Consider the following 12,473-nt stretch of genomic DNA (forward strand, 5'->3'; position numbering starts at 1 on the left):
AGAAGAGACCCTCAGCAACAACTGCCCAGTCGAGCCACTTCTGAATTCCTGACATATAGAAAACCGTTAAAGGGATGCCTGGGTGGCTCAGTGGTTGAGCGTCTGCCTTCGGCTTAGGGCGTGATCCCCAGATCAAGTGCCATATCGGGCTCCCCGCAGGAAGCCTGCTTCTCCCTCTGCCTATGTCTCTGCCATTCTCTCTGTGTTTCTCATGAATAAATAAAATCTCTAAAAAGTAATAAAAATAAAAATAAACTGTTAGAGGCAATAATTCGTTATTGCTGAGGCACCTGGGTGGGTCAGTCGTTAAGCATCTGCCTTCAGTTCATGTCGTGATCCTGGGGTTCTGGGATTGAGCCCTGAGTAGGGCTCCCCGCTTAGCAGAGAGTCTGCTTCTCCTTCTGCCACTCCTGCTCATGTTTGCTCCCTCTCACTCTCATTCAATAAATAAAATAAAATAGTTACTGCTCTTTCAAGTCACTAAGTTTTGGAGGTGACTTTTTATGTAGCAATAGATTATGTAGAATCAATCTTTCTAATGTTGACTCTCAATCAACTGTTGAGCTGATTGGAAAGCCAGGTCATTCTCTCCCTATATATAGACAGATCAACTTCAAGAGGAGGAAAAGTTGCTTAGTGAACATGGAATTGGATCAAGAAGTTAGTATTATGATCCACAAGAGGGCAACACCTGTCACAAGCACTAGACATACCTGGTGCACCCCTCATACAGCCACCCACAATGCTTTAGCTGAGCATCCAACCCGTGTCTGGCTTCTAAAACTTCATTTTCCTATGCTTTACACTAACCACTCCTTTCTGTTAAGCAGTTTTTCTTCAAGTAAGTCCTAATAAAATTGACTACATTTATGATTACTTAAGTATAAAGACATTACAGTCTTGCCTCCAACTAACTTAAGTATTCCTACACCCTTCTATTCTCCAAACTGAAAATAGCTTAAATTATAAAAAGTTGAAATCACCTGAAATGACCATTTTACTACTTTCATAAGCATCTTTCTAGATATGTATGCATTTATCACATATAGACATTTATTAATATAATTTTCATGGGGTCGTAATGTACCTACTAGCATAAGTCAATAATATGTCATGGACACATTTCTGTATCAGTAAGACTGTATGACACAATTTCTAATTAGCCCACTTAGTTTGTTCCATAATTTATAAAAATTGTTATGTTACATAACATTTACCATCTTAACTATTCTGAAGTGTATAGTTAGTTCAGTGGTATTAAATACATTCACACCATTATGCAAACATCATCACCATCTATCCCCCCTTTTCATCTTGTAAATTTACCATTTTAGCCATTTTTAAATGTACAATGCATTGGCATTAAGTACATTAACGATGTTGTGGAACCAACACCACTATCCATTTCCAGAACCTTTTCATCATCCCAAATACTCTATACCTGTTAAATAGTAACTCCCTATTCTCCCCTCACCCTAGCCCTGACAACCACCACTACTATACTTTGTCTTTAGCATTTGGACTAAGTAACTCATATAAGTGGAATCATATGGTATTTTCTTTTTGTGATTGGCTTATTTCACTTAGCATAATGTCCTCAAGGTTCACCTATGTTATACATATTACAGAATTTCTTTCCTTTTTAAAGCTGAACAATATTCCATTGTACTTACATTTTGCTTACCCCTTCATCCTTTTATGGAACCTGTTGGTTCCACATTTTAGCTATAATGCTGCTTTGAACATTTGTGTAGGAAGATCTGCTGAGAGACTCTTCTTTCAATTGTTTTGGGTACATACTCAGAAGTGGAATATATTGCTGGATCATATGGTAATTCTATTTTTAATTTTTTGAGGAACCACCATACGGCTTTACACAATAACTATACCATCTTACATTCCCATCAATAGTGCCACAGGGGTTCTAATTTGAAAACATTCCAGCCAATACTTGTTTTCTGTTTTTTCCATAATAGCCATCTTAAAGAACATGAGGTGGTATCTCATTGTAGTTTCCCTAATAATAAGTGATGTTGAGCATCTTTTCAGGTGTTTATTGACTATTCACATATCTTCTTTGGAGAAATGTCTAATCAAGTCCTTTGTCCAATTTTGAATTGGATTATTTTTTGTTGTTGCATTTTAGTTATATCTATATATTCTGGATATAAATTCTTATCAGATATGTGATTTACTTCTTCCATTCTAAGGGTTGCCTTTTTACTCTGTGGATAGTGAAATTTTAAATTTTCATTAAGTCCAACATGTCTACTTTTTATATTGTTGCCTGTACCTTTGATGTCATATCTAAGAAATCATTGCCAAATCAAATGCTATAAAATTTTTGTCCTATATTTTCTTCTAAGAGTTTTGTTTTCGGCCTTAGGTTTAGGTCTTTGATCTATTTTAAGTTAAATTCTTTATATGGTGTTAGATAAATGTTAGATAAGAATCTCATTCTTTTGCATGTATATATGCAATTTTCCCAAACATCATTTCTTTAAAGAGACTATCCTTTCTCCATGGTCTTGGCATTCTTGTCAAAAATCATTTGACCATATGTGCAAAGTTTTACTTATGGGCTCTCTCTTCTAGTCCATTGATCTATATGTTTGTCTTTACACTAGTACCACAGTGTTTTGGTTACTGTAGCTTTCTAAGTTTTTAAATCAGGAAGTGCGAGTCCTCTAATTTTGTTGTTCTTTTGCAGGATTGCTTTGGCTATTTAGGGTCCACTGAGATTTCATATGAATTTCAGGATGGGTTTTCCTATTTCTGCAAAAAATAAGTCATTGGGATTTTGAAAAGAGATTGCACTGGATCTATAGATTGCTTTTGGTATTTTTGACATCTTAACAATATAAAGTCTTCCATGACATGAACATGGGGTGTGTTTCTATTTATGTCTTCTTTTATTTCTTTCAGCAATGTTTTATAGTTTTCATAGTACAAGTGTTTCACCTCCTGGTTAATTCCTAAGTATTAAAAAAATAATAATTCCTAAGTATTTTACTGTTTTTGATGCTACTGTAAATTAAATGTTTTTGTATTTCCCTTTCAGATTTTTCCTTGTTCATGTATGGAAATGCAATGGAATCTTGTACATTGCCTCGGTATCCTGCCACTTTGCTGAATTCATTTATTCTAACAGTTTTTTGGTGAAATCTTTAAGGTTTTCTACATAATAAATTCATATCATCTGCATTTGCATCATACTGTATTTACTTTTTTCTTTACAATTAGGATACTTTTTATTTCTTTTTCTTGCCTAAATGCTCTGGCTAGAACTTCCCAGTACTGTTAAGTAGAAGTGGTGAAAGCAGGCATCCTCTCTAGTTTCTGATTTTGGAGGAAAAACTTTCAGGCTTTTAATACCACTGAGTATATTTGCCATAGGTTTTTTACACGTGGCTTTAATCATGAGATTGTTTCCTTTTCTTTCCTAGTTTGTAGAGTGTTTTTGTCACAAAAGGGTGATTTTGTCATGTTTTTTCTGCATCAAATTAAAATGATGATACTTTCCTCCCTCTTCATTCTATTGATGTGGCATGTCACATATTACATTGTAGCATATCAAAACAGGACATATTAGGATTTTCATACTTTGAGCCATCCTTCCATTCCAGAAAAAATCCCACTTGGATATGATGTATATTCTTTTCACTATGCTGCTGAATTCTGTTTGCTAGCATTTTGTTGAGAATCTTTGTATCAATGTTCCTTTTTTTTTTTTTTATTTATGATAGTCACAGAGAGAGAGAGAGAGAGAGAGAGAGAGAGGGGGGCAGAGACACAGGCAGAGGGAGAAGCAGGCTCCATGCACCGGGAGCCTGACGTGGGATTCGATCCCGGGTCTCCAGGATCGCGCCCTGGGCCAAAGGCAGGCGCCAAACCACTGCGCCACCCAGGGATCCCTGTATCAATGTTCCTAAGGGAAACTGATCTGTAGTTTTCTTGTGATTGTCTTTGTCTGGTATCAGAGTAATGCCAGTCTCAGAATGAGTTAGAAAGTGTTTCTTGGGATCCCTGGGTGGCGCAGCGGTTTGGCGCCTGCCTTTGGCCCAGGGCGCGATCCTGGAGAACCGGGATCGAGTCCCACATCGGGCTCCCGGTGCATGGAGCCTGCTTCTCCCTCTGCTTGTGTCTCTGCCTCTCTCTCTCTCTCTCTCTCTCTGTGACTATCATAAATAAATAAATAAAGAAGAAAGAAAGAAAGAAAGAAAGAAAGAAAGAAAGAAAGAAAGAAAGAAAGAAAGAAAGAAAGAAAGAAAGAAAGAAAGGTAAGTTTCTTTGGGCAGCCCCGGTGGCGCAGCAGTTTAGCGCCGCTTGCAGCCTGGGGTTTGATCCTGGGGACTCTGGATCGAGTCCCACGTCCGGCTCCCTGCATGGAGCCTGCTTCTCCCTCTGCCTGTGCCTCTGCCTTTCTCTCTCTCTCTCTCTCTGTGTGTCCCTATGAATAAATAAATAAAATCTTAAAAAAAAAAAAGTGTTTCTTTGGGGCACCTTGGTGGCTCAGTCAGTTAAATGTCTGTCTTTGGCTCAGGTCATGATCCCATGGTCCTGAGATCAAGCCCTGCATTGGGCTCCCTGTTCAGTGAGGAGCCTGCTTCTCCCTCTCCCACTCACCCTGCTTTTACTCTCTTTCTCTCCCTGTCAAATTAAATATTTTAGGTGTTTCTTTTTCAATTTTTTGGAAAAGTTTCAGAAGGATTGGTATTAGTTCCTCTTGAGATGTTTGGTAGAACTCAGCAGTGAAGCCATCAGGCCCAGGCTTTTCTTTCTTGAGAGATTTTTTATTACTGATTCAATTTCCTTACTAATTAAAGGTCTATTCAGATTTTTTCTTCATGTTAAGTCTTGCAGGTTTTGTGTTTCTAGGAACTTGTACATTTCATCCAATGTTATCCAATATATTAGCATACAATTGTTGAGAGCACTCCCTTACAATCCTTTTTCTGTAGAATCAGTATACTTTTTAATTTTTTTAAAGATTTTATTTATTCATCAGAGACAGATAGGCAAACACACACACAGGCAGAGGCAGAAGTAGGCTCCCTGTGGAGCCTGATATGGGACTCGATCCCAGGACCCTGGGATCACGACCTGAGCTAAAGGCAGATGTTCAACCACTGAGCCACCCAGGCATCCCAGAATCAGTATTAATATCTCCATTTTCTTTTTTTTTTAAGATTTTAGAGAGAAGGTGTGTAGTGGGGAGGGCCAGAAAAAGAAGGAGAATCTCAAGCAGACTCTGTGCTAAGCGTGGAGCCAATGTGGGGCTCAATCTCACAACCCTGAGATCATCACACCTGAGCTGAAACCAAGAGTTAGACACTTAACCAACTATGCCACCCAGGCATCCCCCTCTACTTTATTTTCTGATTTTAGTAATTTGAGTATTCCCCTTTTCTTTAGCCTATCTAGCTACTGGTTTGTCAGTTTTGGTGATCTTTCTGAAGAATTAATTTTTTGTTTCATTGATTTTCTCTATTTTTATAAACTCTATTTCATTTAACTCTGCTCTAATCTTTATTATTTCCTTCCTCTGCTAGCTTTGGGCTTAGTTTGGTTTTTATTTATTATTATTTTTTTTAGTTCCCTAAGGTGTAAAGTTAAGTTATTTGAGATCTTTATTTTTTAATGTGTTTATACTTATAAATTTCCCTCTTAGCACAGCTTTAACTGCATCCCTAAGTTTTGGTACATTGTGTTTTTGTCTTCATTCATCTCTAAGTATTTTCTAATTTTCTTGTGATTTTTCTTAGCCCTTGGTTGTTTTAAAAGTGTGTCATTTAGGGGCACATGCATGGCTCAGTTGGTTAAGTGTTCAACTCTTGGTTTTGGTTCAGGTCATGATCTATGGGTCTTGGGATTGAGCCCCACATCTGGCTCCACATTCAGCAGGGAATGTGCTTAAAGATTTTCTCCCTCTGACCTTCCCCTTACTAACGTTTTCTCTCTTGTTCTCTCTCAAATAAATAGATAAATCTTTAAAGCACCCTGGAGTAAAATAATTATCTTCCTTTAAAAAAAAAAAAAAAAAAAGGGCAGCCTGGGTGGCTCAGCAGTTTAGCACTGCCTTCAGCCCAGGGCCTGATCCTGGAGACCTTGGATCGAGTCCCACATCAGGCTCCCTGCATAGAGCCTGCTTCTCCCTTTGCCTGTGTCTCTGCCTCTCTCTCTCTCATGAATAAATAAATATATATTTTAAAAAGCATGGGAGTGCCTGGGTGGTTCAGTTGGTTCAGATCAAGCATCTGACTCTTGATTTTCACTCAGGTCATGATCTCAGGGTCGTGGCATCCAGCCTCATATTGGGCTCTGTGCTTAGCATGGAGTCTGCTTGTCCCTCTTCTTCTGCTCTTCCCCTCCTGCACTCACTGACTCCATCTCTCTCTAAAATAATCTTTCTTTTTAAGTGTGTTAATTTCCATAATTTTACAATTTTTCTAGTTTTCCATTTATTGTTAATTTCTAACTTCATCCTGTTGTGGTCAAAGAAGATACCCTGTTATGATATCTATTTTTTGAAATCTATTGAGACTCAAATGGCCTAAGATACAGTCTATCCTAAAAAATATCCCATGTATACCTTGAGAAGAATATGTATTCTGTTGCTGTTGAGTACAGAGTTTGTGTATGTCTGTAAGATCTAGTTGGTTTGTGTTAACTCCTCTATTTCCTTAATTCTCTTCTGTCTGGTTGTTCTACCAATTATTTTAAGTGGATTTTTGAAGTCTCCAATTGTTATTACAAAATTGCCTATTTCTCCCTTCAAATTTGCCCATTTTTGCTTCCTATATTTTAGTGGTCTGTCATTAAGTACATACATATAATTGTTATATATTCTTTCCTTATTGAACCTTTTATTAATATATAATCCTTACCTCTTATAACCTTTTTTGATTTAAAGTCTACTTTGATACTAGTATAGCCACTCTTGCTCTCTTTTAGATACTAGTTGCATGGAATATCTTTGTCCATCCTTTCACTTTGAATCTGTGCCTTTGGATCTCAAGTGAGTCTCTCATAGACAGCATATAATTATATTATGTCTTTTTATCCATTCTGCCAATCTCTGTCTTTGGATTGGAGAATTTGATTCATTTATGCTTAAACTAATTACTGATAAGAAGGCCTTACCTTCTTTCATTATCCTATTTGGTTTTTTTTTTTTAATTTTTATTTATTTATGATAGTCACAGAGAGAGAGAGAGAGAGAGAGAGAGGCAGAGACACAGGCAGAGGGAGAAGCAGGCTCCATGCAGGGAGCCCGATGCGGGACTCGATACCAGAAATCCAGGATCATGCCCTGAACCGACGGCAGACGCTCAACTGCTGAGCCACCCAGGCATCCCACCACAAACATAATAATTCTTTAACATCAGAAACTTTGAAGGCCAGAAGACAGTGGGCCAATATATTCAAAGTGCTAAAAGAGAAAAACTTCATCAACCAAGAATCCTATATCCAGCAAAGCTGTCCTTCAAATGGGAGGAATAAGTTAAGAGAGTCCCAGATAAACAAAAGCTGAAGGAGTTTGTGACCCCTAGGATCTACTCTGAAAGAAATGCTCAAGGGGGAAAAAAAAAAAAAAAAGAAATGCTCAAGAGTCTTGCAAGTTGAAATAAAAGGACACCAGACAATAACTCAAAGCTATATGGAAAAATAAGGATCTTAATAAAGAGATTTTGGTACATGGACAATTTTGGTTACAACAGTTACAATGGTTTTTAACTATACTTTTTGCTTTCTATATGATTTAAGAGATGAATACATTTAAAGAAAGCAAATAGTTATTAGTATAAAAGCTAGTGTTACTGTAACTTTGGTTTGTAACTCCAAATTTTGGTGTTTTTTTAACATAATTTAAGAGACTAATACATTTAAAAAATTATTAGTTTATGTTTTGGGTCACATTTTTATAACAATGCAATTTCATAATATTGGCAACAAAAAGGGATGGGGATGGAGCTATAAAGGAACAGGTTTCCATTTTTTTTTTTTTAAGATTTTATTTATTTATTCATGAGAGTACACAGAGAGAGAGAGAGGCGGAGACACAGGCAGAGGGAGAAGCAGGCTCCATGCAGGGAGCCTGATGTGGGACTCGATCCTGGGACTCCAGGATCGCGCCCCAGGCCGAAGACAGGCGCTAAACCACTGAGCCACCCAGGGATCCCCCAGGTTTCCATTTTGATGTGAATACCATATTCTGTTAATTATTGCAGCTTTATACTATGCCTTTGTATCTGGTAGGATACACCCTCCTCCTTACTGTACTTTTTCAGGTTATTTCCACATATCTGTTAGGTCACACATTTTTAGAAGGTCCTTTAATTTTACTCCACTATATAATTAATCATATTCAGTAGGAGAGTGAATTTTACTTATATAACTACCAGAAGACCAACGTATTTCTAAGCTCATGGGAGACACCTCACTAAAATCCACTTCTCTTATTTATTTTTATTTTTTTAAAGATTTTATTAATTTATTCATGAGAGACACAGAGAGGCAGAGACATAGGCAGAGGGAGAAGCAGGCTCCATGCAGGGAGCCCGACGCGGGACTCAATCCCGGGACTCTAAGATCACACCCTGGGCCCAAAGGCAGGCACTAAACCGCTGAGCCACCCAAGCATCCCCCACTTCTTCTTTTAAAGTTTATTTATGGGGATCCCTGGGTGGCGCAGCGGTTTAGCGCCTGCCTTTGGCCCAGGGCGCGATCCTGGAGACCCGGGATCGAATCTCACGTCGGGCTCCCGGTGCATGGAGCCTGCTTCTCCCTCTGCCTGTGTCTCTGCCTCTCTCTCTCTGTGTGTGTGTGACTATAATAAATAAATAAAAATTAAAAAAAATAAAAAATAAAGTTTATTTATGTAAGTAATCTCAGCACCCAATGTGGGGCTCAAACTCAGGACCCTGAGTTCAAGAGTTGTGTTCTCTTCTGACTGATCCAGCCTGGTGCCACTGAAACCCACTTCTAATAGCAACACATACAACAGTACAATTAGCATTCATAAAAAGGCCAAAGGTAGTGTACTTGAAAAAAAACTGAAATATGATCTAGAAATTTCTAATAATCCAATTTTCCAAGGTAACATTTCACTCAATAGTGAACCAACATTAACCATCTACTATGTGTCTGGAACTGTTTACATATTTATTCTCTGCTTCTGCATACTGAGGAAAAGTAAAGGACTCAGTATACTCCAAAAACTCAGCACCAAACCCAAAGAACAGATGTGAGGATGGGAACTAAGTTCATAAAGGATATATGACCATCAGTTTTAACCTAAAGTTAGCTCTTGGTGGGACACCTGGGTGGCTCGGTGGTTGAGCATCTGCCTTTGGCTTGAGGCATGATCCTGGGGTCCTTGGATCGAGTCCCGCATCAGGCTCCCCACAGGAAGCCTGCTTCTCCCTCTGCCTGTGTTTCTGCCTCTCTTTGTCTCTCATGAATAAATAAATATTTAAAAATCTAAAAAATAAAGTTAGCTCTTGGCTCACCTCCACAATCCTTATACTTTGCTCAGGGCACTCTTTAACTACAATCTCAGGGAAAGCTATGTTTTACTGTAAGTATACAAATATGTTTGCTCCAGTATGATCTTGGGTAGGTCATGGAACCCTGGCACCTAACCGTTGCTAGTTGTAAACATTATCTACCAACATTATTATTGTTAATGTTGGCCAGTATTACAGTCACTGGCCAGCTATTAGAGTCTATTCTACTAGCATTGTAGACAAAATATTACAAATCATATCAGTGGGAGTTTATGTAGGGTTGTAGCCTTTATGAATACTAACAGATAATGCTGTAATATCACAACTCACTATTTATCATGATATGTCTGCTATCAGTCCTTATATTTTTATGTATATTGGCTTTGTCTCACCAATTAAAGGTTTTTGAGAGGAGGGACTAAATATATCATAAGTCTCTGTATTCTCCAAGTTTCTTAAAGTTTTATTTATAAAGTAATTTGGTTTTCCTCTGGTTACAGTGACAAGCAACTGTTTTTTGCTTCAAAATGGTCAAATAGATTTGTACCTTCCTACTTTATTTGTATGGGGTAAAATTCTGTGGTGCTATTAAGAATAGTATGAATATGACCATCCTCAACAGGAATGATTCAGTTTTCACAAACAAAAGACCTATTATTTATTCGCTAAGAATAAAATGTTAACTGGCTCGTACTGCACAAGAGCACACAGCTTCCAAGAATAGGTTTTTATTCATATGTGAAGGCTCAAATTTGAGAGCGATGAAGGTATCAATCCTCTAAAAACCAGGCTAGACACCTGGTTCTATGCATTGTACCTGGTGTATGCATCTGGCCAGTAGTCAGTAGAGGCTAAATTAGAAAAAAAGGTTGTGATCTTCATCTTATCACAATTTCATTCCTCTAACGCACTAATGATGTGAGATATACAACGTGAAATATACAGAAATGATGTTCACCCTAAAGAGTTTAAAATATCTTGGGCTTTTATTCCTGCCTATATTATCATTATGTAAGTTAATTCTCGCTGGAATGGGAATATGGCAATCCTGGTCCAGAGGAGGTCAGTATTTCTGTTGTAAAATACAAATGAATGGTGCCGGTTTATATTAGAGGTGGTAGCAGCAGCTGCTTATTTGTCAAACTTTAAACAGAAATTGAAGCCCCTAGAGGTGGCAGTTCCTTTCCCAATAACTGAAACACAGAAATATCTCTTACACAGCTAAAACCTAAATGGTATTAAAAGTAAACATTTTATTATATAACAAGAGTTAAAGTTTTCAAAAATCTGAATCAACAAAACCAAAAGCCATTCTGGAAACATTGAGAAAGTTTACAACAAAAGCTACCTTTCACTTTTCAGAAATCTGAACTAAAAACAAATTGTTAAATGTGCTACAAACAGGACCAGTGGTTCTGTCTATTGTGGCAGCTGAACAAAGCATGAGCTACAGAATCACTGCCCTGATGGTGACTGAAGTAGATGAGGAGAGACAGGAGCTCACAAGCAGGATGCTCAAACTCTGGCCAGGAGTCCACCTATGATCCAATTCCCATCAATCTGACAAGTCACTCTGATCCAGCACGATTATCCTGTGTGTGTATATTTAAACAACAACAAAAAAAGGAGTACATGTTGGTGTACATGTTTTTTAAAGATAACAAACAGCAGTTTCTTTATATTCAACTGAATTCAAGGGAAAGGGATTTTGATCTTTATAGTCAAAGGAGATAATAGTGTATCACAGAAACGCACAGTGACTGCAAAAAAATTGATAGGAGCATCTTGTCCTCCCTCTGTCTAAAACTGCTCTTGTGCTAACTCTATTGACTACTTCATCAAAATTAGAATGAATTTCACCTTATATTTTAAATAACTTTAAACATTAACATAAAAAATTGAGTCATCATTTCAATAACTTTATCAATAACTTTATCATTACTGTTTGTTTAGATGCTGGTAAATGTTTAAAGCCTGTTCATGTGGTCTACTGACAGTGAACTCTGACCTACAAGCATACGCCAACTCATTACCTGGATGGTTCAGACCAACCCAGTCGCTTCCAAAAACAGGGTTTTAGTTCCTCTTGATGAAATATAGAAAGAAGAAAACACAACTGGATTACTTTCTGGGTAAAAGGGTACCAGTATTTAGAAGTCACATTAGTGATCTCTCTCTAGTTTAGGATAGACTGTTTTACCAACAGTTTTCTTATACAGAGAGAGACTCTTTCTAAAATCACATTTAATAGGCTTCCCCTCCTAACATTCTACAGCTCCCAGTCACAGCAATGGACACTAATGATGCTAATTCACAAAGTCCCTGCATTATGTTCTCAGTGAATTCAACACTAGCTAAATGTTCACACATTCTGGGCCCTGTGCCAATCAGGGTCCCAGAAGAAATCAAATGCACTTCCCTTTAACACAGTGGCTACTTACATAGGTATAGTTAAGGGAGTTAAGGAAGCCAACAAAGGATGGCAAGGCATCAAGTGACTAGCAGCAGTGGGAAGCCATTATCACTCCTAAGTCTAAAGGGACTGGGGTGGCAGTAGCGTAGAACAGTTACTGGAACCCAGTAAGAGCTGTGCTTCTGGAGGTATACCACTACTATGCAGAGATGAGGTGTTGAAGCATGCAGGCAGGGGAAATATTACTCCAACTACTCTTCTGCCTTCTTTTCACTGACAAATGGAAAGACTGCCGGCCAGGAAGCCCAAGAGATACAGTCCACAAAGCATAATACAGGGCAAAGAAAATAGCAGAATGAGAATGAACCAGGGAAGAAATGCAAGGGATACCAGATATTCTGAAAGAGCTAATATTTCTAACTTTCTAAGTAGGGGGAATTTAAATATAGGGGGTATCTTTTGTGAATGATGCCTAAAGCTCTGTCGAAATAGTTTTGAAATAAGATTACACCTTTCACATTACTTGTAGACTCTACTTAAATTCCAAAGTT

At 37.9% G+C, this 12,473-nt stretch overlaps 1 protein-coding gene across 12 annotated transcripts in view; it reads right to left on the bottom strand.

The window, feature by feature from the left end:
* Positions 1-10,742: 10,742 nt before the first annotated feature.
* Positions 10,743-12,473, bottom strand: part of TEX14 (testis expressed 14, intercellular bridge forming factor) — a 114,394-nt gene continuing 112,663 nt past the window's right edge. For 11 of the 12 annotated variants that reach the window (XM_025440749.3, XM_049114147.1, XM_049114143.1 and 8 more), the window contains 2 exons: positions 11,543-11,594; positions 10,743-11,101 (listed from right to left, as the gene is read on the bottom strand). In XM_025440749.3, the coding sequence (XP_025296534.1) occupies positions 11,065-11,101; positions 11,543-11,594 (89 nt within the window). In that variant the 3' untranslated portion in view covers positions 10,743-11,064. The remainder of the gene's footprint in view (positions 11,102-11,542; positions 11,595-12,473) is intronic. The other variant, XM_049114144.1, reaches the window with a different exon arrangement.

Source organism: Canis lupus, chromosome 9, assembly GCF_003254725.2.
Source record: "Canis lupus dingo isolate Sandy chromosome 9, ASM325472v2, whole genome shotgun sequence".
Taxonomy (NCBI): domain Eukaryota; kingdom Metazoa; phylum Chordata; class Mammalia; order Carnivora; family Canidae; genus Canis; species Canis lupus.